The following is a 22,198-nucleotide window of genomic DNA, read 5'->3' on the forward strand; positions in this document are numbered from 1 at the left end:
CTTTTTCCTGTCTACATCAGATAACATGAAAATGAAATGAAACTGTTGCACTTAGGAGGAGTTACACCTGGACTAAAATTACACAAAGAGACTAAAGATAGGTTTAAACCGTGATGGGAAGTATATAACCATTTCCTATTTAAATAGCACAGTGTGTCCCGGGGCTCCGTGCAGACTATCTGCCGCAGCACCCGGGTGGAGCTGTGGTCAGTTTGGTGTCCCTCGTCATGTTGTGTCCAGTCGTGCGTGTGAAATTGTGGTCAGTTCTTACCTGCGCTGTTCATCCTGCTGCTTTATGATCAATTTCACTTCAGTTCGGTTTCAATAAGCACAGACGACCTCCCACATTCTTCCCTTACTGAACGGGGAGGGGCGTGGGGGGGGGGGGGGCTACAATTTCGAGTCAACCTTCAAAATCAAAGTCGAATCATGTATACAAGGTTAAATGAAATAGAAAATAATAGTAAAAGGAGAAACAGATTGTGTGTAGGGGTTATATATATTGCATATATCATTTGGTTTTTGGTTTTAATCACGTCATGCTTTTGCATGTTTGTACATGTAATATCTTTTTTTTTAAATTTTAACTTTAAATTTTAATTTTATTTATTTAAATTTTATTTAGTTGTATTTTTTTCTTGGATGCACGGTGCATCCATTTAAAATTCATTTTATTGCTTTTGCTGCGCAAATAAATGTTATTGAATCAATACATGAAACAATTGGCTTTTACTTTGAAAGCCAAAGTCATAGTGTCTTTGCTGCAGGAATCTTGGACACGCCCCGCTGGTCTCAATTAACCCTTGTGTGGTGTTCGGGTCTGTGGGACCCGTTTTCATTTTTTATCAAAAGAAAAATTATATGATTAAGTATTTTTTCAAACCCAGACTCATTGGCCTTGGCTCATTTTCTGTGAAGAATATTTATCAGAACACATTTTCAATGACCACACATTGTACACCCCCCCTACACATTTCTATTACATACAAGATGTTCGGGTCCACTGGACCCGGGGCTAATAAAAGTATGGAAATTGTTGTACCTTCACTCTGTCCTCCACCAGTCTGGGCCAGCTGTTAGTGTGTGTGTGTCTGTGTGTGTGTGTGTGTGTGTGTGTGTGTTGTGTGTGTGTGTGTGTGTGTGTGTGTGTGTGTGTGTGTGTGAGTGAGTGAGAGTGTGTGAATGTGAGTTTTGTGTTTCTGCCACTGCCATTCCCACACAAGGTTGCAACATTGTTGCAAAATTCAAGTACCAACACCTGTCTGCTCTCACATTCCCGTACATCTTACCCTCTGTATTGCGGGAACCAATCTTTATTTTCTCATAGTCTATCCCAGATGCAAATTGGGGGCGGGACACTATAAATATAGCTTTGCCAGTGTGGTTCCTTATCACAACTGATCAAGATGGCCAAAAGATTCTCTGTTCAGAGGGCCTTGCAATTGGTTTTTGAAGAGAGTGAAGCTTTTGATGATGATGTAGGCCTGGAGGAAGAGGTTTCAGAATGTGAGGATCACATTACTGAAAATTCAGAGTCTGACAGTGACTTAGAAGAAGCGTATGAGATTGAGCATCAGCTAGCTCCAAAACAAAGATGCCATTTAGGGGCCACTGCCCCTTTAGGCAGTATATACCATCTACACCTGCAAAATATGGTATAAAGATCTGGGCTGCCTGTGATGCCACTTCCTCATATGCTTGGAACTTACAAGTCTACACAGGGAAACCTGATGGACCCTCGTGTGTTGTATAGGCTGGTATGAAAAGGCAATGTGTTCAATGGGGCTGATGTGTTGTCTAAACTGACATGGTTACTATATGTGTTCAGCTTGTGTTGTGTAAACTGACCTGAATTTGTTAACCTCCTAAGACCCGAGCTCTATACTTTGCTATATAGGCTGATTGGGACCTGAGAAAAATGATGTCCACATATGAGGACATTAGTTTTGAATTTCGATTACTGAGTGGCAGTATAATATCCTCATATGTGGTCACCAGGCCTTTGTTGAGAAAAAGTTAGTATTGTGGTCTAGAGAACCCAAAATGTGAGGTCCACATATGTGGACGCCAGGTCCTAGGAGGTTAAATTTCAAATGGTGTTCAAATAAATGAAAATCAATAGTTACAAAAAACCTTGCTTCATTTGTAAATTTGTTGAATTTTTTCCAATCATATCTTGATTGTTATTGATTTTCTTTTTTTATTACATTTTATTAAAAAACAAACAAAATCGAGTAGCACTTTAATTTGTAAGTGTGATCTAAGAAAGGTAAAGGGCAAATATTAACCATAAAAGTAAATGCTGTTTACTGTATATTGCTTGTAATTGAGATGAAGTAAACATCTGTTAAGTATTTTAATAGAAAATTGTTTGATTGTGTTGAATTAAACCCCAACAAATGCAGCGGGTCCACCAGACCCGCCAGCACTGGCTGAGTAACAAAAATATGAACATCACACAAGGGTTAAAGAGCTGAGCAGATCATGTAAAGGGGCCTGGACAGAATTTCTACAACATCTACAAACTGAACCTCAGAGGACTTCCTGAACACTTTAGTCTGGTTTATTGAACAGGTGTAGAAACATGTATGTCAGTGGGTGACATTGTGGTCTCAGCAGCTGTTCTGCAGCATCGCTGAGCTGGGGTCTTGTCCTCGTGGCGGGGTCACCAGGTTTAATGTGACTCTGACAGAGAAATATTTGATAAAATGTCAGACTGCTCCTTTAACGTCCGTGCAACAGGTCTGGAGCTGCTCTCCCTCCCTGTGGCATGTTCAGGCAGTTTGTGAGCCCTGACTCTACATATTTCTGAGGTTGGCTGTCAGTTATGTGGAAGCTGACATCTGGCCCTGTTTCAGAAAGCAGGTTTAGAGAAAACCTGGAGTTTTTAAACCCTGAGATGAGGGAAACTGTGGAACTGAGATCACTTCATTTCATTAAGGAAATTAAAGTCTGCTAAATAAATGGTCTAGTGGACTATGTTGAATAAAATATACAAACTTATTGACTCTTTTCTCCAGTCCAGGCTCTTTCACTGCTCCTGCTGCTACTGTGTTAAAAAAAAAAAAAAAGTGTATTACCACACATTCATCTTTCTATCTCCACTAAATCCAAAGGGGGGGTTTTGCTCTTCTTATTATCTTATCTTATTTATCCATTGCCATGGTGAATTGCAGTGTCAGAGCTTCACTTTGCACATGCTGTGATTCCCATCTCAGGGTTATCAACTCAGAGTCAAGGGTTTGGTTCGGAGTTTGTTAGGCTCCTAAACAGGCTCTCATGTGGTGGTCTGGTCGGAGCCTGTAGGGTTAAAATGTATAGATATTTTTGTCTGAACTCCAAAGGAGCATATGGACAGGGCAGGATTAATTTGTTAGGAAGCCAAGGACAGAAAAAGCTGGGGGCCGTTGTTAATCCCCCCATTCAACGTACTAGACCCCAAATTTGCTTTTTGGCAATTTGATTTATTACATTAATTTAGGAAGATGCAACATGTACACACAAAACAAAATAATTAAAGTTTCAAAACTATAGACTTTAGTACAGGTCAGGCAGATTAGGGGTTAAAGCAGGACCCACCTTAAGGTGCTTATCCGCTCACGTGATGCTGTGCTGTAGTATGGTGCATTTTCCCACAGTGCACATTAGCACAAACAGTAGACTGGACTGATAATGCAATTCAAATTTTGGATAAGATCTCACCATTGCATGTTCTTATTAAATTAAATATTTTAAATTTTGATCATTTTATCAAAGCATTGCAGACCAGTTTAGGCTACGTGGTGCTCTGCAGATAAGAAAGGCAAAATGAAATCACACTTTACATGATGCATTTATTGCTCATTATTCCTACAATTAGGAAATTACATGTTTACATTACATTTGCTATTTACAGAGAAAACACACAATGTGGCCCATAAAGCAATTTGTAAAGCCACCTGTTGTTGGTGATTTTTTTTGGGTCATTGTGAACTCAAAATTGAACTCAGTAAAGAGAAATGTAGGTTACCAGCTGTAAAAAAGAGAGTGTCGAGCCAGCAGAGGGAGCCAGAGTCTCACACATGTACACATACCACACACACACACACACACACACACACACACACACACACACAGTCGAACACACTCTTACTGCTGGCAGAGTGTCTTCAGTTTACATTCCTGTAGTTCTTGGCAGAGTCGGAGAGTGTGTGTGTGAGTGAGTGAATAAAGAGGCAGAGTTACAGTACCGACGTCTGAAACCCGAACCACAGACACAGAGACAGTCACAGAGGAAACTGTACAGTTTAAATAAACACAGGGGGGTGTTTGATTTTCTGTGTTCTCTCCTCTGTGTCAGTAAATCAAGCACACCTCAAAAGGGCTGAAATGTTTGAAATGTCCTTTAGAATAATGGTCAGGTCACTGACGGTGAGTTCAGACGCAGGTACTACAGAGTTTCTCTTGCTAAGTCTGAAGCTTTCAGGTTGGTTTACAGATCAGCATTTAGCTGTTCACAGTGTTTTCTGATGTCACTGTGAGAAGGAGAGAGTCGGTCAGTTCATGTTCTTTATGGTTTGTATGGAAAACTTACTTTGCAAACTGGAGCTAAAAACCATTACTAGCCCTGAGGATGCAACTCGACTGTTAAGCTTTTAATCTTATGAGGGAAATTTCATATTCATCATTCATCAAGTCCAAATTTACTTACTCTCATGCAACTATTCATTACTGAATTTAACTCAATTACAATGAGTCTATCTATTCTTAAATATGCACACACTTCCTGCATGCTTCAGGAGCTATTTAAAGAGATTCAGAATCAAATCTGGCTAAACACCTTCTCAATTTCTAATTGATCACAGAAAAGTCCACGCTTACACATGTCACCATGGTTACCAAATTATCTTTTACAAATATAGGCAGTACATTAATTACAGACCGGGAGACTGCTTACTGAACAGTTCATGATTAGCAAATGATTTAAAAGGAGTTTGGCTTTTTAATTTATGCTAAAATCACATCTACTATCATAAAATCTTGTGGTTGGGGCAATCAGAGTACAGGTGCCATAAACTGCAATATGTCCTGTTTTCTTAGACAGGGGCTTAAGTTGCTTACTTTTAGACCAGCTCAAACAAACCTTACTAAATGTGCAAATGCACCAGAGTTTGAACCAAAACAAACAGGTCTCCTGTTAGCCTTGAGCTAAGATAATCAAACAGTTAATCCACTACTAGCCTTGTAGTCACAAAACATTACACGAAATTAAGCCAAAATTAGCTACTTTCATTGTGTTACATATCGGTTCATTAACAAGTGGCAAAATCTGTATAATTAGCTGAATACTGTTAATATTTTCTTCAGATTATCTGCCAGTCTTGCAGCATTGAAAAGAAAAGCTCAAATTATACTTTGGTGTCAGCAGAGCCGCAGGGGTTTACATGACGTAAATTATATCAGCTGTCCTTACTAAACCTCTGTTAGCCATGAGCTAATAATCCACATTAGCCTTACAACAGTTTCATCTACACTGCTGGAAGTTAAACGACAGAAGAGAAAGAAGAAGGTCCTACAGGTCCAGCAATTTCATCAGTTGTAAAAATCAGCCTTTAGAAAATCTTCTCCACAACGTTTACACCTCAGAGAAGAAACATGGAGGCAATTTTTCTGATGTTGTGATCTGATGATCTGATCTGTTCATAACAGATTCAAGAGGAGGCTGAACTCACAGCTCTGAGCCTCTGGTCCTCCTCCACTGAGAGGATGTTTACACATCACTGTATGTTCGTGTGTGTGTGTGTGTGTGTGTGTCATCCGGGTTGAGCAGAGTCATGCATTCTTTCCATTACCCTCATCAAATCAATGTTCAACACTCCTCCTCCATCTACTGTCCCTGCACAACCACAGTGTGTGTGAGTGTGTCACCAAAACGCCTGATCAATAAACAGATAGGATATTTGATCAGTAAAAACTGGGACAACCAGTCTGTCTGATGTTGTATCCAGATAAACTGCTGCTGAGTTGAACCAGTTTGTTGTTATTTCACAGCGGCTCGGCTCAATTTCTGTTCACTTCTTGTGAAAATAAACGAGTGGTTCAGTGATGACCTGACTTTTCCTCTAGCGCCACCAGCAGGCTGACATTTGTGGCTCTAGTGCCCTTATGAAGTCAACATTTTAATTTGTCCATTACTTTTATTTAGGACTTAATACCTGCAAAACTAATGACATTCCCATCAGTTTCAGCTGTACTTAATGTTTAGTGCTAATTAGCAAATATTAGCACGCTAACATTCATTCATTCCTGCAGCCGGTCGGGCTGTGTACGGTTCCCAGCAGACGGGGACTGTGTGCAGCCCGAGGGGTTAAACTCAGGGCAGAAAAGTCCCACTGTGAGACACTGTCCCATCCATCAGCCGAACACTCAGCCTGTTTTTTGTCAACCACACAGAGGTATCAGCCTGCAACCATGTCGTCATGACGGCGGCTGTGCCTCTTCTTCAACTGTGGCTAACGGTCCACAGGTCACCGTGGCAACAGTAAACATCCAGGAGGCCCGCATGGGTTGACATAGCGGTCTGAGAGTGTTTATGTGAAGTGGATCACAGAGGTTTGATCCGTGCTTCTCCTGCAGACAGGAGATTACAACTGAATAAAACAAACAAACAAAACATATGAGAGGATTCGATTAATAATTTAACATTAAATCAAATCATAAAAAACTAAATAAAATAATAAAAAAGTGAGCAAAGAGATAAATCAAATCTGAGTAAACCACATAAATACAACAGACAAACTATGGAAATAAAATAAATCCAATAAAAACACAAAAAAATGTAAGTTAAAATGAAGATAATTCTTCAAAACTAAATGAAATGATCTAAAATAGTAAAAAGACAATTGAGCATTCACTTAGCTTCAACTTCTTAGTTAGTGTCGCTACTCCTGTCAAGGTTTTACATTCTCTCGTGGCACATACGCAGTTTACAGTGATAAAATTCACCATTGACATTGTGTCCTTGATTTCAGACGGAAGTGAACAACTGTCAATTTTACTGAAACACTGAGGCTTATTCCCCCAGCTGTAGCTAGCTGGCTAATTAACTTAATGGGAGCTGGATTTATTTGAAAATGACAAGACTGCAAGAGTGTTTTAAAAATGAACATGAGCATGATATCATGCTACAAGGACAGTGTGCGGCTAACGTTAATCTAAACTCTGATATCATTCAGGACTGACTGCCACACAGTGGATGTTCCAGTCCCGAACGGGGCATTTACACAAACTGTGACCCCACAAATGAATGTAGTTAGCTTGTCATATGCTAACTCTTGGCTTTGGATGTAACGTTAGGTAAATCCTGTTGGTAGTAAGCTAGTTACCTAGATGTGCTAACATTAGAGAGGATAAACACACTGTCTACCATTCCTTATACTAAAAAAAGACACCACCCTCTACTCCCACTTTTTGTACACTCTTACTACAGCTTCAAAGAGTGACACACCTGTCGTGCCCAGTTACAGTAACTAGGCAATGATTGGACAATCACTGTTCAGAGGAGGGGGTTCATGAAAGGTCAGTTATAAATAATAAAAACCAAACAAAAGAACACAATAAGGAAATCAGTGTAAATGAATATTTATATCACAGTGGTGCCTGTCTGTGTCTGTATTAAACGTCTGTAAAAACATGATTTTGAGATGACTGTTCCTTTAAGACTTTCATTCTGCACAGCGTTGAACTGAAAACAGTGGAAACTACAGGAGAACAGCACAGTGGAAACTACAGGACATCCTCCATGATGGAGTTAACAGTTACCCGTGTACATACACACACACACCCTCGCACACACACACACACAGGCCCACTCTGACACTGAACGCTCGTCCAGTCTTTAACCCTACAGTGATGATCCCGTACAGTCATCTGGGATCTTTATATTTAGGTCATCTGGAGGAAAAGTCACAGAAATGTTTAGACCCGGAGGTCGAACGTGAAAACGAGTTGGTCACAGTGAGAATGTTAAAACGCGCTGACTCTGTTAGCCACTCATTGTTCCTGTCACTCAGCTAGCTGAGTGTGATCGCTGACACATTCCTCCAGGATATCACAACCAACCAGATCTTCAACGAGTCAACAAAAAAAATAAACTCGGCGCCACCCAGTGGACGCATGTCTTCAGAGGACAGCAAGATCGTGGCAGCTCTTGGACCGCACTTTGACCGCCATGCGCTGGTTTTTGCGCGCCACCAATCGGTCCAAGAACCGCCGAGCCTTCTGGGTAAGGCTCTCTTTGCGTTTGTAGATGGAGCGTCGGCGCTGAATGGCTTCACTGCCGTCCCGACGAAGACGGATCTGTCGGACCACGCCCTCAAACAGCTCGGTCACGTTGTGCTGCAGAGACGCGGACGTCTCTATGAACTTACAGTCAAAAACCACCGCACACGCTCGGCCCTCTGGGGAAAAAAGACACATGTAGAACCACAAAGAATTCTTAAACAGGAAGTGACATCAGTCAATCGTTACCTGTTTGAAGCCATTTGTTGTTTGCATTTGTACAGTGGCTTCAGAAAATATTCAGACCGCTTCCCTTTTTGTACATTTTATTGAATCGAAGACTTAATTTTGAATTGATCAAATTTCCATTTTTGCCCATCAATCGACAATGATAAAGTGAAAACGTGTTTTTAGAAATATTTGCTAATTTAGTAAAAATCAAGAACTGAAACCTCTCACTTACAAAAGTACACAATTCAGCAACCTTCAAGTCTAAAAGTGAAGAGGTCTTAATACTTTCGGAAGCCACTGTATGTATCCCCTGTGACCTTTGACCCCGCACCTTCCACGGCAACTTCTCTGGACCGCACCAGGTCGCTCTTGTTGCCCACTAGGATGATGGGAAGGTTTTCGGCCTGACGGGCGCGTCGCAGTGTGATGCGCAGCTCAGCGGCGGAGTCGAAGGTGGAGCGGTCGGTGACGGAGTAGACGATGACATAAGCACTCCCCACTTTCAGACACTCGTCCTGAGAGGAGCTGTCCGCCCCCTCCTGACACAGACACAGAGAGGGAGAGAGAGAGAAAGTCCAGACTTTAACGGATCACTTTTTGTGAACTTTCATACTCTAAAAGATTACAGAGCATTCTGGGAAATTAGCCTTTTTTTTTTTAAATAAAGTTTATCCAAATGAAAATAGCAAATATTCTCTTGGTAAATGGCATTTTGCGATCTGAGCATAACACATGTATGTTCTTGAGATTATAGACTCAGACGTCTCATGCTCTGTACTTCATCAACACACACACAGATACGCACACACACACACACACACATGCATGCATGCACGCACGCACGCACACACACACACACTCACTGTACCAGTTTGTCATTCTCCCATGTGTCCATGACAATGAGTGTGGTTTTCTCTCCATCTACTGTCAGTGTTCGCTCGTATGTGTCCTCTGTAACAAACAATAAACACAAACAATAAATAGCAAGACTAAGAATATGAAGCCATGCTGGCAGCCTTGTGAGGCTGTACTTAAAGGAGCTATTTGTAAGTTTTGCTATTGCTACATGGCCAATATTAGCGTCTACAGCTGTTTATTTACTATAGTTTAGAACAAACTCTGTGAGTTCGGCATCAAACTTCATTCTTTTACTGGCCAAGAGCGTTTACAAACTAACTAGCTAGCATCAGCCTGGTTGGCTCACCACGTCACTTTCCAATACTGAGTCACTGCAGTGTTCAGTCTGTCCCTGAGGAAGTAGCCTCTCAGAGGACGTATCATAACGTCCTGTAAACACAGCGATGGCTGAAACTCGATGCAAGACTGGTAAGCAAACAGCTGTTCATGCTAACGCTGGCTGTGTAGCAATAGCAAAACTTACTACTAGCTCTTTTAAACACAGCGATGTTTTGATCCATAATCTTTTAATATTCACAATGACAATAAAATGCTGATGTTAAGCAGGTACAATGTGTACGATTTTCATCACGGCAAACATTATACTTTCATAATGTAGCATAACGTTATATGTAAGAATACGAGTATTTTCTATTTAGGACTAAAGACAAAGTTCAGCAGAGGCTGATGGGAATGTCATTAGTTTTGCAGGTATTTGGTCATATACTAAAGAATACATATACAACACAAATCCAAACTTTGAAAGGTTTGGGGATAACCAAATTTGTAACATTCACAAATTTCATGACAATCTCTCCAATAGTGGAGAAGTTTCAGTCTTTAACAAAGTGGTGACTGACTCACCATCCACCCAACAATTTCATCCCCAAAGTCATGTCGCTAGTGAGGCTAAAAACAACAGGTAACATGGAGGACCAACAAGAAATCATAGCCACTTTGTCTGTGTGTGGTCAAACAGAGACAAACAATAACCTGGTAAACATTCAAACGACAAGCAACAATAACAATGCAGTTAGTAAACTAAAGCAAACAACATCATCAGGACTTTGAACATACAACAGTAACAATAACAACATTTAGAGGGTGTGACCAGTCAACCTGAAAACTAACAGCAGACAGGCTCTGCCCTCTCACATCATGTCAGATCAATACAGGGTGTCAATCGAGGCCTCAGGCCAATCAACACGTGATGCAGGAGCTGATCAATTGTGTCGGGTCAGTCAAGGTTGTGATGTGAGAACAAAGTCAGAGACAGAAACTGAGCGCTGAACCTCTGAGGACTGAGTTAGAGGGTAAACGTTACAACAGCAAAATAATAAAAGGAGGATTCAGTCCGTCACTTCCATGAAGTTGTTGAACGTGTAAGAAACAGCAGAGGTCACAGGCTGAGAAAAACAAACTATGGCCAGTAAATTGGTCTCAATGTGAAAAACCACTATAGTGTTCTTTTAATATATTATTGATTAAGATTCTTAAAAGAAAAGTTCAACATTTTGGGAAATGCATTTATATGTTTTCTTGCCGAGAGTTAGATGAGAGGATCATTACCCTGTCTGCATGTGAATACACTCATTAGCACCTCTAAAGCCCACTAATTAACATGATGTATCTTGTTTGTTTAGAAATAATCCAACACTTTATGAAATTTTTGACAGATTTTTTTCTTATCTTCAGACAGAGCCAGGCGAGATGTTTCCCCCTGATTCCAGTCTTTGTGCTAAGCTCAGTGAGTTGGCTGCCGCATGTAGCTTCATATTTTTATACTGTGCAGACATGGGAGTGGTATTAATCTTCTCATGTGACTTTTGTCAAGAGTGTGAATAAGCGTATTTCCCAAAATGTGAAACTTTTCCTTTAATACATCCTGCCAGTTTGACCCAGTGGTCAACTTCTGTACTGCAACTAAAAACTAAAAACATTTCCTGCTGTCCAAAAAGCATTTTCCCCATCGACCACCATTATAAAAGATACACCTGTAAAGTCCCACCTCCAGGTTGCTCATCTTTTTCCGTGATCCCAGCAAAGATGCCTGTGAGGCTGGTCTTTCCGACACCATGGTCGCCTAGCAACACGACTCTGTAAACACAGTCCGAGTCGCTCTGCGAGTCGTCATCCGAGTCTGAACTCCAGTGGGCGCGGTAGTGGAGGGACTTGTCTCCAGGGTGGTAGGAGGCTGACTGTCCAAGGGCAGGGTGGCTTCGCTGGGGACGGGGCTGCTCTAGGTCTTGATGGGTGCTGCTGGGGAGCCGGGGGTCCCGAGTACAGGACGAGTGCTGGTAAAAATGAGTGGGAGGAATCGGCGTACTGCCTCGCCGCCGCAGGGGCTCCTTTTCTCTCTGGGTGTTGAGGGTCATGTTGCTATTGTAATGGCATCGGGACAGGATAGGCCTGGAGGAGACAGGACGAGTCAGGCTCAGAACAGTCAGGTCACTATGGTCTTTAAAATGTTTAAGCTTTCAGTAACAGATTTTCTTTGCCACTTTAGGACAGCATAAACAAATTGTGAACATAATCATTCTGTGTCGTGCTTTTTTAACTTGATGTGGTGAACTTGTTAGGAGCAACATTAGCGTCTGGCCACCTGATGAATGTAAGTCCAATATTCATTCTCTTCTAGCTCTGTTTTTGGTCTCAACCAGCTCCTGAATATGGAATATTGTTCGCCAGCTAGTCACTAACTGTTAGGTGATGCGCAGATAGTGTAAAGTGGGTTTTTAGAGACTTTTCTCTAAAACCATCTGCCGGCTGAGGCTGAAATGAAGCTAGGAGAGCAGTGACAGTGAAACAAAATATTATCGGTGCTGTTGGACAGTTGAACAATGAGCTGAAACATTATAAAGCTCCACAGAGCTGAGAGGAGCTGCAGATTCAGGTGATAACTCTGTAGGTTCACCTTTACGAGCCACCCCTTTCACACCGTTTTCATGTTGTCATTTGATTTTGGTCATAAAGTATTGACTATAGCTGCTTTCATATTCAGAGACAGGAGAGGGCAGTGAAACACAGTGTTAACTCACAGGATAGTTGCACCAAAAGCTTCTCATGTCATTGTTTCGCAGACAACACCTAACTATACCTGTCATTCCCGCCAGGCGACCCCACGGTCTCTGCACGGATCTTGGCGTGTCTCTCTGACATATTGGCATGGATAAAGGAACGGAGGAATCAGAGCAGGGGGGGCGTCCCTCTCTATCTTCAAGAATCTCTTGAAAACTCTTTTCCGAGAGCACCTCCTCTCCAACACCTCTAACATGCCTAACTAGCACTTACTGTGAACCTTTAGTGCACTGCTTTATTTGATCCCCTTGCACTTATTAAACAGTTGTAGTACTTAGTACTTATGCCAAGGTCTCCTACTGCACTGAAGCGTTAGTGATTTCTCTCACTTGTAAGTTGCTTTGGATAAAAGCAGCTGCCAAATGAGTCAATGTAATGTAATTCAAAAAGCACATATACAACCCTTCGCACAGCACAGTGAATGTGATTCTTTTAATGTGAGTTTGTGTAACTATCCTGTCATTTTGGCCAAGTCTCTCTTATATAAGAGATAATATATCTCAAGAGACATCTTTGTTAAATAAAGATTAAATAAAAAAAGAATAAATAAAATTGTTTCCAAGGAAGGCGAAAGTGATAGTAGCAACATTTTACTTTAGAGAGGAACTGTGGGAAAGTGAAATTCTCAGTTCTGTAACTCTGTTCTCTGATCCTACTGTAACCTGAGAATAAACTTCAGGTCTAGCACAAATATGGTTTATTGATATGATTGTTTACGTTCTACAGGTGTTGAGTTCATGTATGAACAAATCTTTCACAGAGAAAATTCAGAGTGATCCGACTGGACTGAATCACCGACTTCACCAACTGAATTCAGCTGTTCGCGTTTGAGCTCCACTTAGTGAGTGCAGATATCTGCTCAGCTGTGACACTCTTTGGTTGAAAGTTTATTAAAAGAATAAAAGTCATAATTCTGTTGCAGAGAGACGGCTGCTGAACTTATAACCTATAAATGGTGCTGAATGTAACAGCCTCAAGCAGCAAAAGACTGAACATATGACTATGTCTGAATCGTTGCCGCAAATGTCATGGTGTCGATGAAAAGTGATGTGTTTACTTACATCTGAACAGTGATGAGAACATTTAGCTTATCAAAAGGGAAAGAAACTACATTCTGTTGTCAGTGACTCAAATCTTAGGACTGTGAACTGAAGGAAATGATTCACATCAGCAAAATGGGTTGTAATTTACACCTTTATTACGTTCTGATGTCTGTGGCTGCTTTGTGGGATTATGTGCTGTCGTTTGTATGTTTTGTGTGAAACTGGCATTTCTCTTTGAATAGCAACAACAACCTTGCGTTCAGTTCATTGAGTCAATGTGACGTTTCCTTTCAACTCAAAAATGTTAAAAAACTGATTAGACAAGTAACATTTAGAAACCTGGTTACTCTGAATGGACCTAATGAAAACCTCTGCTATACATAAGAGAGCACAGACACACAAACAAACCTCCTACAATAAATAATTTAAGTATTAAGAGGTGCCAAGTACAACAGTCAGTGATGGTGAAGGCAAGTCAGACCAGGTCAAAGCTCCTGCCTCTGGAAGTGAGTAAACTAACAGTAGCTTATATTTAATAAAAGGCTTCAAATCCTGCAAAAGTCGATTCTCATCACCAGTAATTATATTTTATTTCGTATATATTAAGTTTCTGCTTATTCATCCACAACAGAACTACAAGCACCAGACATTCTTGAGGTCAAAGGTCACTGTTAAATGACTGCTTGGTAGCTGGTAGAAAAGAGTTCATGAAATACATCAGTTGCTCTCGGTTAAAGTGAAACCTCTTATTTAAAGAAAAGCAGAATAAAAATATGTTTTGCATTTTAAAAAGACACTTTCTGTGTCAAATATCTGAAAACCACATCTGCTCATCAACCACATATGATATTGTGCGTGTAAGCTTTTACATGCAAAATATCTTAAAATCCCATGTGCTGATATAATTTTTTTTTATGATTATTTTGGGCTGATGTTAAAAAGAAAGTTGTAAGAAAATGCTAAAAAAAACAAAAAAACTCAGGACATAACATGCAATAGAAAGACAGATAGACAGATAGTGGACTTACCGTACACCCCATGAACAGCCTGTCTCTGTCCTGCCTCAGTACACAACAGAACTGAACTGAAACCTGTCTCTCCGTCTCTGTCGGTGTAACAGTACCCTGGTGCCACAGTAACCCGCCTGGAAAAAAAAAAGTTCCACAACAGCGTTAAAAATTCAGCAGTGGAATCACAGAGTTATCTACCTCCCTCTGTGTGTGTGTGTCGGAGCGACAGCAGAGGAGAAACAGATATCTGAGGAGGGAGTGAATGTGTGTGGGTATGCATACGTGTGTGTGTGTGTGTGTGTGTGTGTGTGTGTGTGTGTGTGTGTTCATCAGTGTGGAGGGTGAGTTGGTTTAGGAAACATTTTGGTCACTTCCTGTTTGACCCAAAAGATACAATCTGTCTTCATTATACAGTTCAGTCAGGATAGACCACAGTTTACATTTAAAACAGTAAAATAATAATATGTTGGGGCTTTATTTTTCCACCGGAGGCTCCATCCGGAGTTTAAGTCAGATTAAGAAAGAGCTTTGTAGCATCAACATAAACCCCTAAACATAAAGAAAACTGGATAACAGCCTTAAATTTTCAGTTTATTAACCAACTTCATTTCTAAATGATTAGAGTTGCTAGTTGCTAGTTGCTAGAGTAAAGTCCCCAAATTATCTATAACATTCCTCTATTAAATTATATGGAACATATCAGAGCATAGTCGGCTAATGAAGAAAAAGTTTACTAACTAGCCAGAAAACAAAGGACAAGTGTCAGCTGATGCATTCTCCTGACAGATAAAGGACTAGCGACAAAAAGGACTGATTGACTAACTAGCAACTTACTACTTAGCTTACTCACAAAGGACTAGTTTGTTAACCTACTAGTTGATGCAGGACAGACTGCTAGCTGCACATCTATTGATGATGATGCCAGCTAACTAATGACTGCTAACTATGAAGGACTAACTAATAAAGATACGATTTTACTAGCGTTAACTAGCTAACATGATAAAGGACTAACTGACCAAAACGCAGGCATAACTAGCACGCTGACATTAAGGATCAGTTCATTAGTAATGTGAAGCTGGGCCAGTTTGTCAAATATACAGTCAATAAATTTACCATTTTAGAAACAGTATCACTTTGTGGCAGAAACATCTCTCTGTAACATCTCACAATGCTGCTGTTGAATGTTTTTCATTTTCAGTCTACCGCACTCTTAGCGGAGAAACCTGGGAAGGAAATAAAACATTTTTTATCTGTTTTCTGGCAGCAGTATGAGTAAAGTATGAGTAATGATTTATGCCATTATCGATTAAACTGATGAGTATTTTCTCTATTAATTAGATCTATAAAACATCAGCTATCAGTTTCCCCAGTTTAAGGAGATGTTTTCAGAAATCCCAACGATTTCATTTTTATTGCTTTAAAACAGAGAAACAACACATCCTCTCCTGTTCAAGCTGAAAACTGCAAATGGTATTTTTGGTTAAAGAATTAAACTAATTGTTTCAGTTCTACCTTAAAGTTATCTCAGAGGTGTTTAATATCTACCAGGAATGTAAACATCTTCGCTCGACCAACCACCATTTAAATCCAAATTTTTCCGCCCATGAAAAAATGTAGATTTCTTACAGTGAAGAGCACAACGGGGCCAGACTGAAACTGAGTCATAGGTGGAGACACACTCTGAAACATCCAGTGTAATTACTCATCTGAAAACCAACCACATCATGTATCTGAACTATTGATCAGCAGCTGAGTGCTGATATCAGAGCTGAAACGTGTGCTGCAGTACTGTGATAAAACACCGACTGTACTGAAATGAATAAACAAAACAAAACATCTTTTCACGTCAAATGTAAAGTCAGGTTTTACACAACAGGTTCAAGTGTTATGAGATTCTCTTTTCAATCTTTATTAGCAGGTGTGGTTGAGGTGGTTTCCAGCTTGTTGCCTGGTGGTTGCTGATGGGAATATTAAAGGGGCATTACACTAATCTTCAATTACTGGTCATGTTCAGTTCTACACTTTGCCAGAGAGCGATGTAGTCCAGTGTTTTTGGAGCTTGACCCAATACCAGGTACTAAAAGACAGGACATCCTGGACTCTGCTGCACAGATTTTTGGCTATTCCCTTGTAAAATCCCCTTTAAGTACCCATTGAAGTCTGGATCTGTTTATGGACGCCCTCATAGCACACATAGTATCTCAGTATTATGAGATATTAAGTCCAAATTATGACACAGTCACTCAAAATTATGACATACTACTATTTGGACTTACCATGAGTGTGTTTACATTCTAATATTATGCTTAAATCTTCAAACTTTTTTTCTGGCAGAAATGGGTTTCCATAGTTTACACATGAGCTGACATGGAAAATTAGATTACACTAGAGAAACACACATCACTTCCTCTGTGTCACTGTGAGGGCTCCGACTGAAGCTCAGCTCAGCACAGATGTTTAGATTTTACCCACCCCCACAGTTGAAAAGTTTAAAATATGAGAGGAGGCGTTTCCTCATGATTCACCATCACCTAGTCCAATCCACTGAGCCAAAAATACACGTTCTTTAAGTGACAATCTGAGAAGCCGATCAGTGATGATCAATACATTTATCAGTCCAATCAGCTGCTCTATCACTAACTCTGATGGACTGATATTGACTGACAGTTTCTTGGTTAATTTTTTGTTGCTATAGAAAACAGTTAATTTGTCTCACTAACTAACTAACTAACTAACTAACTAACTAACTAACTAACTAACTAACTAACTAACTAACTAACTAACTAACTAACTAACTAACTAACTAACTAACACAGTTGATGATTCCTTTATAAGATAGATGGAAGTAAAAGAACAACATGCTCTCATATTGCAAGCTCAAGCTAGTTAGTCCAATTACGCTTCAGTTTTAACGAAACAACAAAACCTTTAATCCCAAAAACTAATTTAGTTAGTTTAGAATAAGCTGCTTGTAATGAAAGCTTACTGCTATAAACTAGTGCGCCAAGTATGCTGACATTTGAAGCTTACGCTAGAGAAGACAAACACAGTGTTTGATCCAATTTTGTTCTTGTGTTTTTGGTGTTGCAGAGGCTGAAATAGACGCCACTCTAAAAACTCTTATACAGAGCATCTCTATTATTGCAGCTCCTTGCAGAGATCCAAAGACTGACAGATCCGCCTCGTCCAGTTATTGGACAGGACAATTGTTATTCGGGGGAGTGGTTTGGTAAAACTGTCAACTCATGTTTCTGTCCCAGAATGTGCAATACAACACTGTATGTACACGAAGGGTAACATGCATGAAGACCGAAAAGCTAAATTCAGATTAACTCACATTTATCTTACACTACTCCAACACACACTCACCAAGCACTTAATATTAGGAACACGACACTAACACTGGGTAGTTCCTCCCCCTGCTCTCAGAACAGCCGCAGTTTTTCATGTCATGGATTCCACAGGATGTTGGAAACTGTCCTTTGAGATTCTGGTAGATGTGACATGACTGCATCGCATCGTTCCTGCAGATTTGTCTGCTGCACATTCATGCAGCAACCTAATCAGCACTGAATGACTCGGCACCCGATCAGAGACAATGACAGTAAAGCTCTATTAAATCTCTTATCTTTTTGAGAAATATATACATCTATAAATCATCAACAACAAAAAAAACAATGTTCTAACTTTAAACTATCTCAACTGATGTGAAAAACTTTTTTGAATCTTCAACAAAGTCTGTCATAGCAAAGCACATAAAACGACTGAAGACTTTAAGAGGCACATTTGATGCTTCAGTTGTTTAATTTGTACTGTTCCTACTATAATTTGTACATTTTGTGAATAAATAAGGAAGAGTCCAGATAGAGCCCTTGCAAATGTCCGGTCAAATTTTATTATCACTGATTTCTAAACTACTTTATTACACAGACAGGTCAAGTGTTGAAATGAATTATTTGCATTAGAACTATATGGACCAATGAGTAGCTGTTGTGCTGATTGTAGTGGTTTGTAGGAACAGTAGCAGCATGTGGAATATTGACTCCTGCTGCCCCCACATGGTCGCCGGAGGAAATGCAACACTCAGTTTTAACAGATTAGGAAATAATAATCAATAACAATAATCAATTAAACTGACATAGTTTACTTTAAGCCAGTGATCTAAATATGATATTTGAACAAAGAAGGAAAAGAAGAAGTAGCACCTACATATTTTTATATATCTTGTTTTATCATTTACTTTGCTATATTATGTTATATTCATGCATCAAATCACGCTGGAGTTGCACAATATTGTTTTATTTTTAATATTACCTCTCAAATTCTCATTATTTTATTATTTTATTTATTTTATTCAAATAACTGTTTTCTGTTTGCACACCTAATTTTTCTGTGCGGCTGTAACTTAGATTTCACATCGGGGATCAAAAAAGTCTTATTTGAACAAACAAAGGTTTTTGATGCAACCATATATTTTAGTTTTTTTAATATTTTATCAGCCTTTTTATCAGTTTTAACAGTTTGGTCCTGTCCATTTTATTTAAGATGTTTTTATTATATTTGTAATGACAAATAAAGATAATGAATTTAAACTTGAAAGAAGGCTGATATATTTCCAATTCTGATCATCTTGTGTAGGATTGATTATGCTGAGGTATTCTCAGATGCTATTCATACTAAACAGAGCCAAAAAGCTCTTTACCCTCACAGGAAGTACAGTTTATCCATTTATTTCTCTCTAAACTTGTGGCTCATCATATTGCTCCTCCTCCTTTGCACTTCAGGAAGAACCCTGTGACGAGAGAGAGGCATGCTGGGATACATCCACCTGCTGAGGGCAGAGGTCATTGGTTTGATCTCCATCGGGGGGAGGAGGTTCAGGCGGGGAAGGAGAAGGAGAAGGAGAAGGAGGAGAGGCTAGAGGGGAGTGCATCATTGTAAAATTAATTACAGTTTTCATTGATACTTTACATAAAATAAAATAATTACAAAATAATAGTACTACAAATAAAAATTCAAATAGTATCAGAAAGAGATATGTTGATTTATTTAAAATAAATTAATTTCATTCATATTAGTAATATTGATATTTATCATCTAATTAAGTCAATTTTTAAGTAGATATAAAATAAATATATAAAAATTCAAATAATAACAATGAAAATCATCGTAAGTAAATAAAGTATTAAAGTTAAAGGCCATTTATTCTTGTGTTTTTGATTTTTGAAAGGCTAAAAAATATGACACCCTAAAAACTCTTGTGTAAAGCATCTCTCTTTCTGGAGCTAGTTCAATTTTACAATTAATACGTTTTCACTATGCATGTTCTTACTTTTCCTTTTCTCACCTGATGAAGGAACTACAAAAGTGACCCATTTCTTCAGTTTGTTGTGAACAGTGTTAACTGCTGCAGGACAGAACAAAAACACATACTGTAAGTTCTATTTCTAGTTCTACTTTTCTTTGTGTTATTCACTTGATTCTTTTCACATGTAGGAATAAGTACTGCAAACAAATTGAAAGGGTAAATCTTAAAAGATCTGAAAGGTTTCGGTTCAATAACACCTACCTCTGCTGGGAAAAGAAGCCGCTGTTGAAACTCCTGGGTCTGATCCCGAATCTGAGCCAAATTCTCCCCCAAGTTCCTCATCGGATTCTGCTGCAGGCTGTCCTCCGGATTCTGGTCGTGGTTTTGCCTGGAGAAAGACCCGGTCCAGCAGCTGGTCCAGCATCTGGTGCGCGTGGTCTGGGTCTGTTCTGATTGTCAGGACACGAGAGGGTTGTCCAGCGGAGATCTTCAGCTCCGTGAGGTTTCTGAGGAAACAGAACCCAGAGAGATGCTTCAAAACACTGAACCACAACATGCATGCATGCACCAAATGTTAGGCAGAAAAGAACATTTCCATCCACTATATGTGAGTGTTAGGAGTTGACCACATCGAGATAAACAGTCGGTGGTGATAATCTCCAGTTGGCTGCCATTAAACTACAGTGGTTGCTCTTGTGTCTGGGACAAGAGCAAGAGAGGAAACACAGAGAGGAGGGTGTGTCTTCTGAGTGAGTGCGTACTCTTGTGAAAGAGCTTTACATAATGTCGCCTCTGTGTTGAACACTCATGTTGTTTGCAGACGCTGGTAGATGTTGTCATCTCCCCACATTTCATCAGGACGTTGCACTTTGTTTCTCCTCCAGCTCAGACTTCGGTCCATTCTCCGGCCGGCTGTTGATTTTGCTCTTCCACATCCTACATGCCGACCGTACCTGGCTACAGCAGCCGTTCAGCTCAACCTTGCAGCTGTCGGCTTGTAGGTGGGATCACCTCAAACATACCACACCAGAATTAACTACTCGCTCCAAAGGGGTCTTGGTGGAGTTGTTTGGCGTGCGCCTGATTCAACCAGGCTAAACCACACACGTTTGAAAATGTCTTAAAAGCACAAGATCAAAGTCAAAAACATCAGCGCTGACAAAAGAAAAATGAATGTGAACAGCGCTGGATCAAAGCTGTTGCAGATTTGAACTGATGATGATGTCGGTTCTTACCTGTTTCTGCTTCGTCTGAGGATCCAGCAGAGAACCAGCAGAACCATCAGAACCAGCAGAAGAACCACCAGGGACATGAAGAAGAGGTCAAAGGTCACCTCATGGGTCATCGTCACACACCTGTTTTAGGGTTAAAAAAAAAAAAAGAAAAAAAGTAGATCAACATTAAGATTTAGAGTTTATTTTTGAATTGAACAAAGTCAATTTAGTAGCTGTTCTGGAGCTTTCAACTGCATAACACAGTCTTCCGTAACAGATGGAGTTTGGACCTCAGCTTTTAAGCCACCATGAATGAGACCTCTTTAAGGGGCTTAGAAAAAATGGATATTTGAATAGTTCCTAGTGTGAGAAAACTCCACCTGCTGAGGAAGATCATGTTATACAACTGAAAACACCAGAACAGCTAATAAATGGACCTTGCTGTCAGATTGATCTCCCAACAGAACAACACTGTTCTTGACACAAATGTTGTTTAAGGAACTTTTTCCATGTGATTTCTTTGTTGTGGGAACACTGTTAAAATCACAAACTGACTGGACTCTTATCTTAAACACTTTTAAGGTGAGAAAATAAACATCAAGCAGGTAAGAAACTAAGTTAATTTCCTACTCTCTGGAAGATGAATCCTTGACCACATGGCCTATATAGTTACTGTAGTGAACAGCCAGAGGATGCCAGCAGCACTTGTTCAGCGTTGGTTTAACACAAAGTCACAGTAATATGTACAACAAATGTCACTGTAAAATATTCCTCTTCAAGCATATATTGATCTGCAAGTTTAACATACCCGCCTGTCCTGTTGGGATCCTGTGGTTTGTAGAAAATCAGTCTGTTGTTCAGAAATGATCTGCTAGGTTTCACCCCGTCATTCTGAGACAGTTGAAAGAAAACATTCTGCTCTGTTGATATTTCTTAAACCAACCAGAATCATCCAGAGACAAACTCCACTAAGATGATCATCATGGGAAATCTGTGTGTCAGGAAACCTTATTGTTCCAGCAGCATCTACAAGTAGAGCGAGTAATTTAACCCTAAATCCTGTTTTTAGTCAGTAAATTATACAGTATGTCATTTTAGAGAACTATCAACTGATTCTGGTTCCAGTCTATAGATTCACTGTATAAGCAGTTTGTTGTC

At 39.8% G+C, this 22,198-nt stretch overlaps 2 protein-coding genes across 2 annotated transcripts in view; both read right to left on the reverse strand.

The window, feature by feature from the left end:
- Window positions 1-373, reverse strand: part of LOC130187018 (protein SSUH2 homolog) — an 18,724-nt gene extending 18,351 nt beyond the window's left edge. The window contains exon 1 of the mRNA XM_056404445.1: window positions 272-373. Within this exon, the coding sequence (XP_056260420.1) occupies window positions 272-284 (13 nt within the window). The 5' untranslated portion in view covers window positions 285-373. The remainder of the gene's footprint in view (window positions 1-271) is intronic.
- A 3,440-nt stretch (window positions 374-3,813) lies between these two features.
- Window positions 3,814-14,702, reverse strand: rem1 (RAS (RAD and GEM)-like GTP-binding 1). Its single transcript, XM_056387488.1, has 5 exons — window positions 14,537-14,702; window positions 11,396-11,796; window positions 9,359-9,441; window positions 8,822-9,029; window positions 3,814-8,438 (listed from the first exon to the last, which is right to left on the reverse strand). Exons 2-5 carry the CDS (start codon window positions 11,760-11,762, stop codon window positions 8,161-8,163), a joined length of 936 nt encoding a protein of 311 aa, XP_056243463.1. The 5' UTR covers window positions 11,763-11,796; window positions 14,537-14,702; the 3' UTR covers window positions 3,814-8,160.
- Between the last annotated feature and the right edge of the window lie 7,496 nt (window positions 14,703-22,198).

Source organism: Seriola aureovittata, chromosome 2 (genome assembly GCF_021018895.1).
Source record: "Seriola aureovittata isolate HTS-2021-v1 ecotype China chromosome 2, ASM2101889v1, whole genome shotgun sequence".
Taxonomy (NCBI): Eukaryota; Metazoa; Chordata; class Actinopteri; order Carangiformes; family Carangidae; genus Seriola; species Seriola aureovittata.

Excerpts from the sequence above, each read along its gene's own strand:
- rem1 (XM_056387488.1), bottom strand. The coding sequence starts at position 11,762 with ATGACCCTCAACACCCAGAGAGAAAAGGAGCCCCTGCGGCGGCGAGGC. Across the intron at positions 9,442-11,395 it reads AAAAGATGAGCAACCTGGAG|AGGACACATACGAGCGAACA; the intron begins GTGGGACTTTAC and ends TGTTTGTTACAG. Across the intron at positions 9,030-9,358 it reads CATGGGAGAATGACAAACTG|GAGGGGGCGGACAGCTCCTC; the intron begins GTACAGTGAGTG and ends TGTCTGTGTCAG.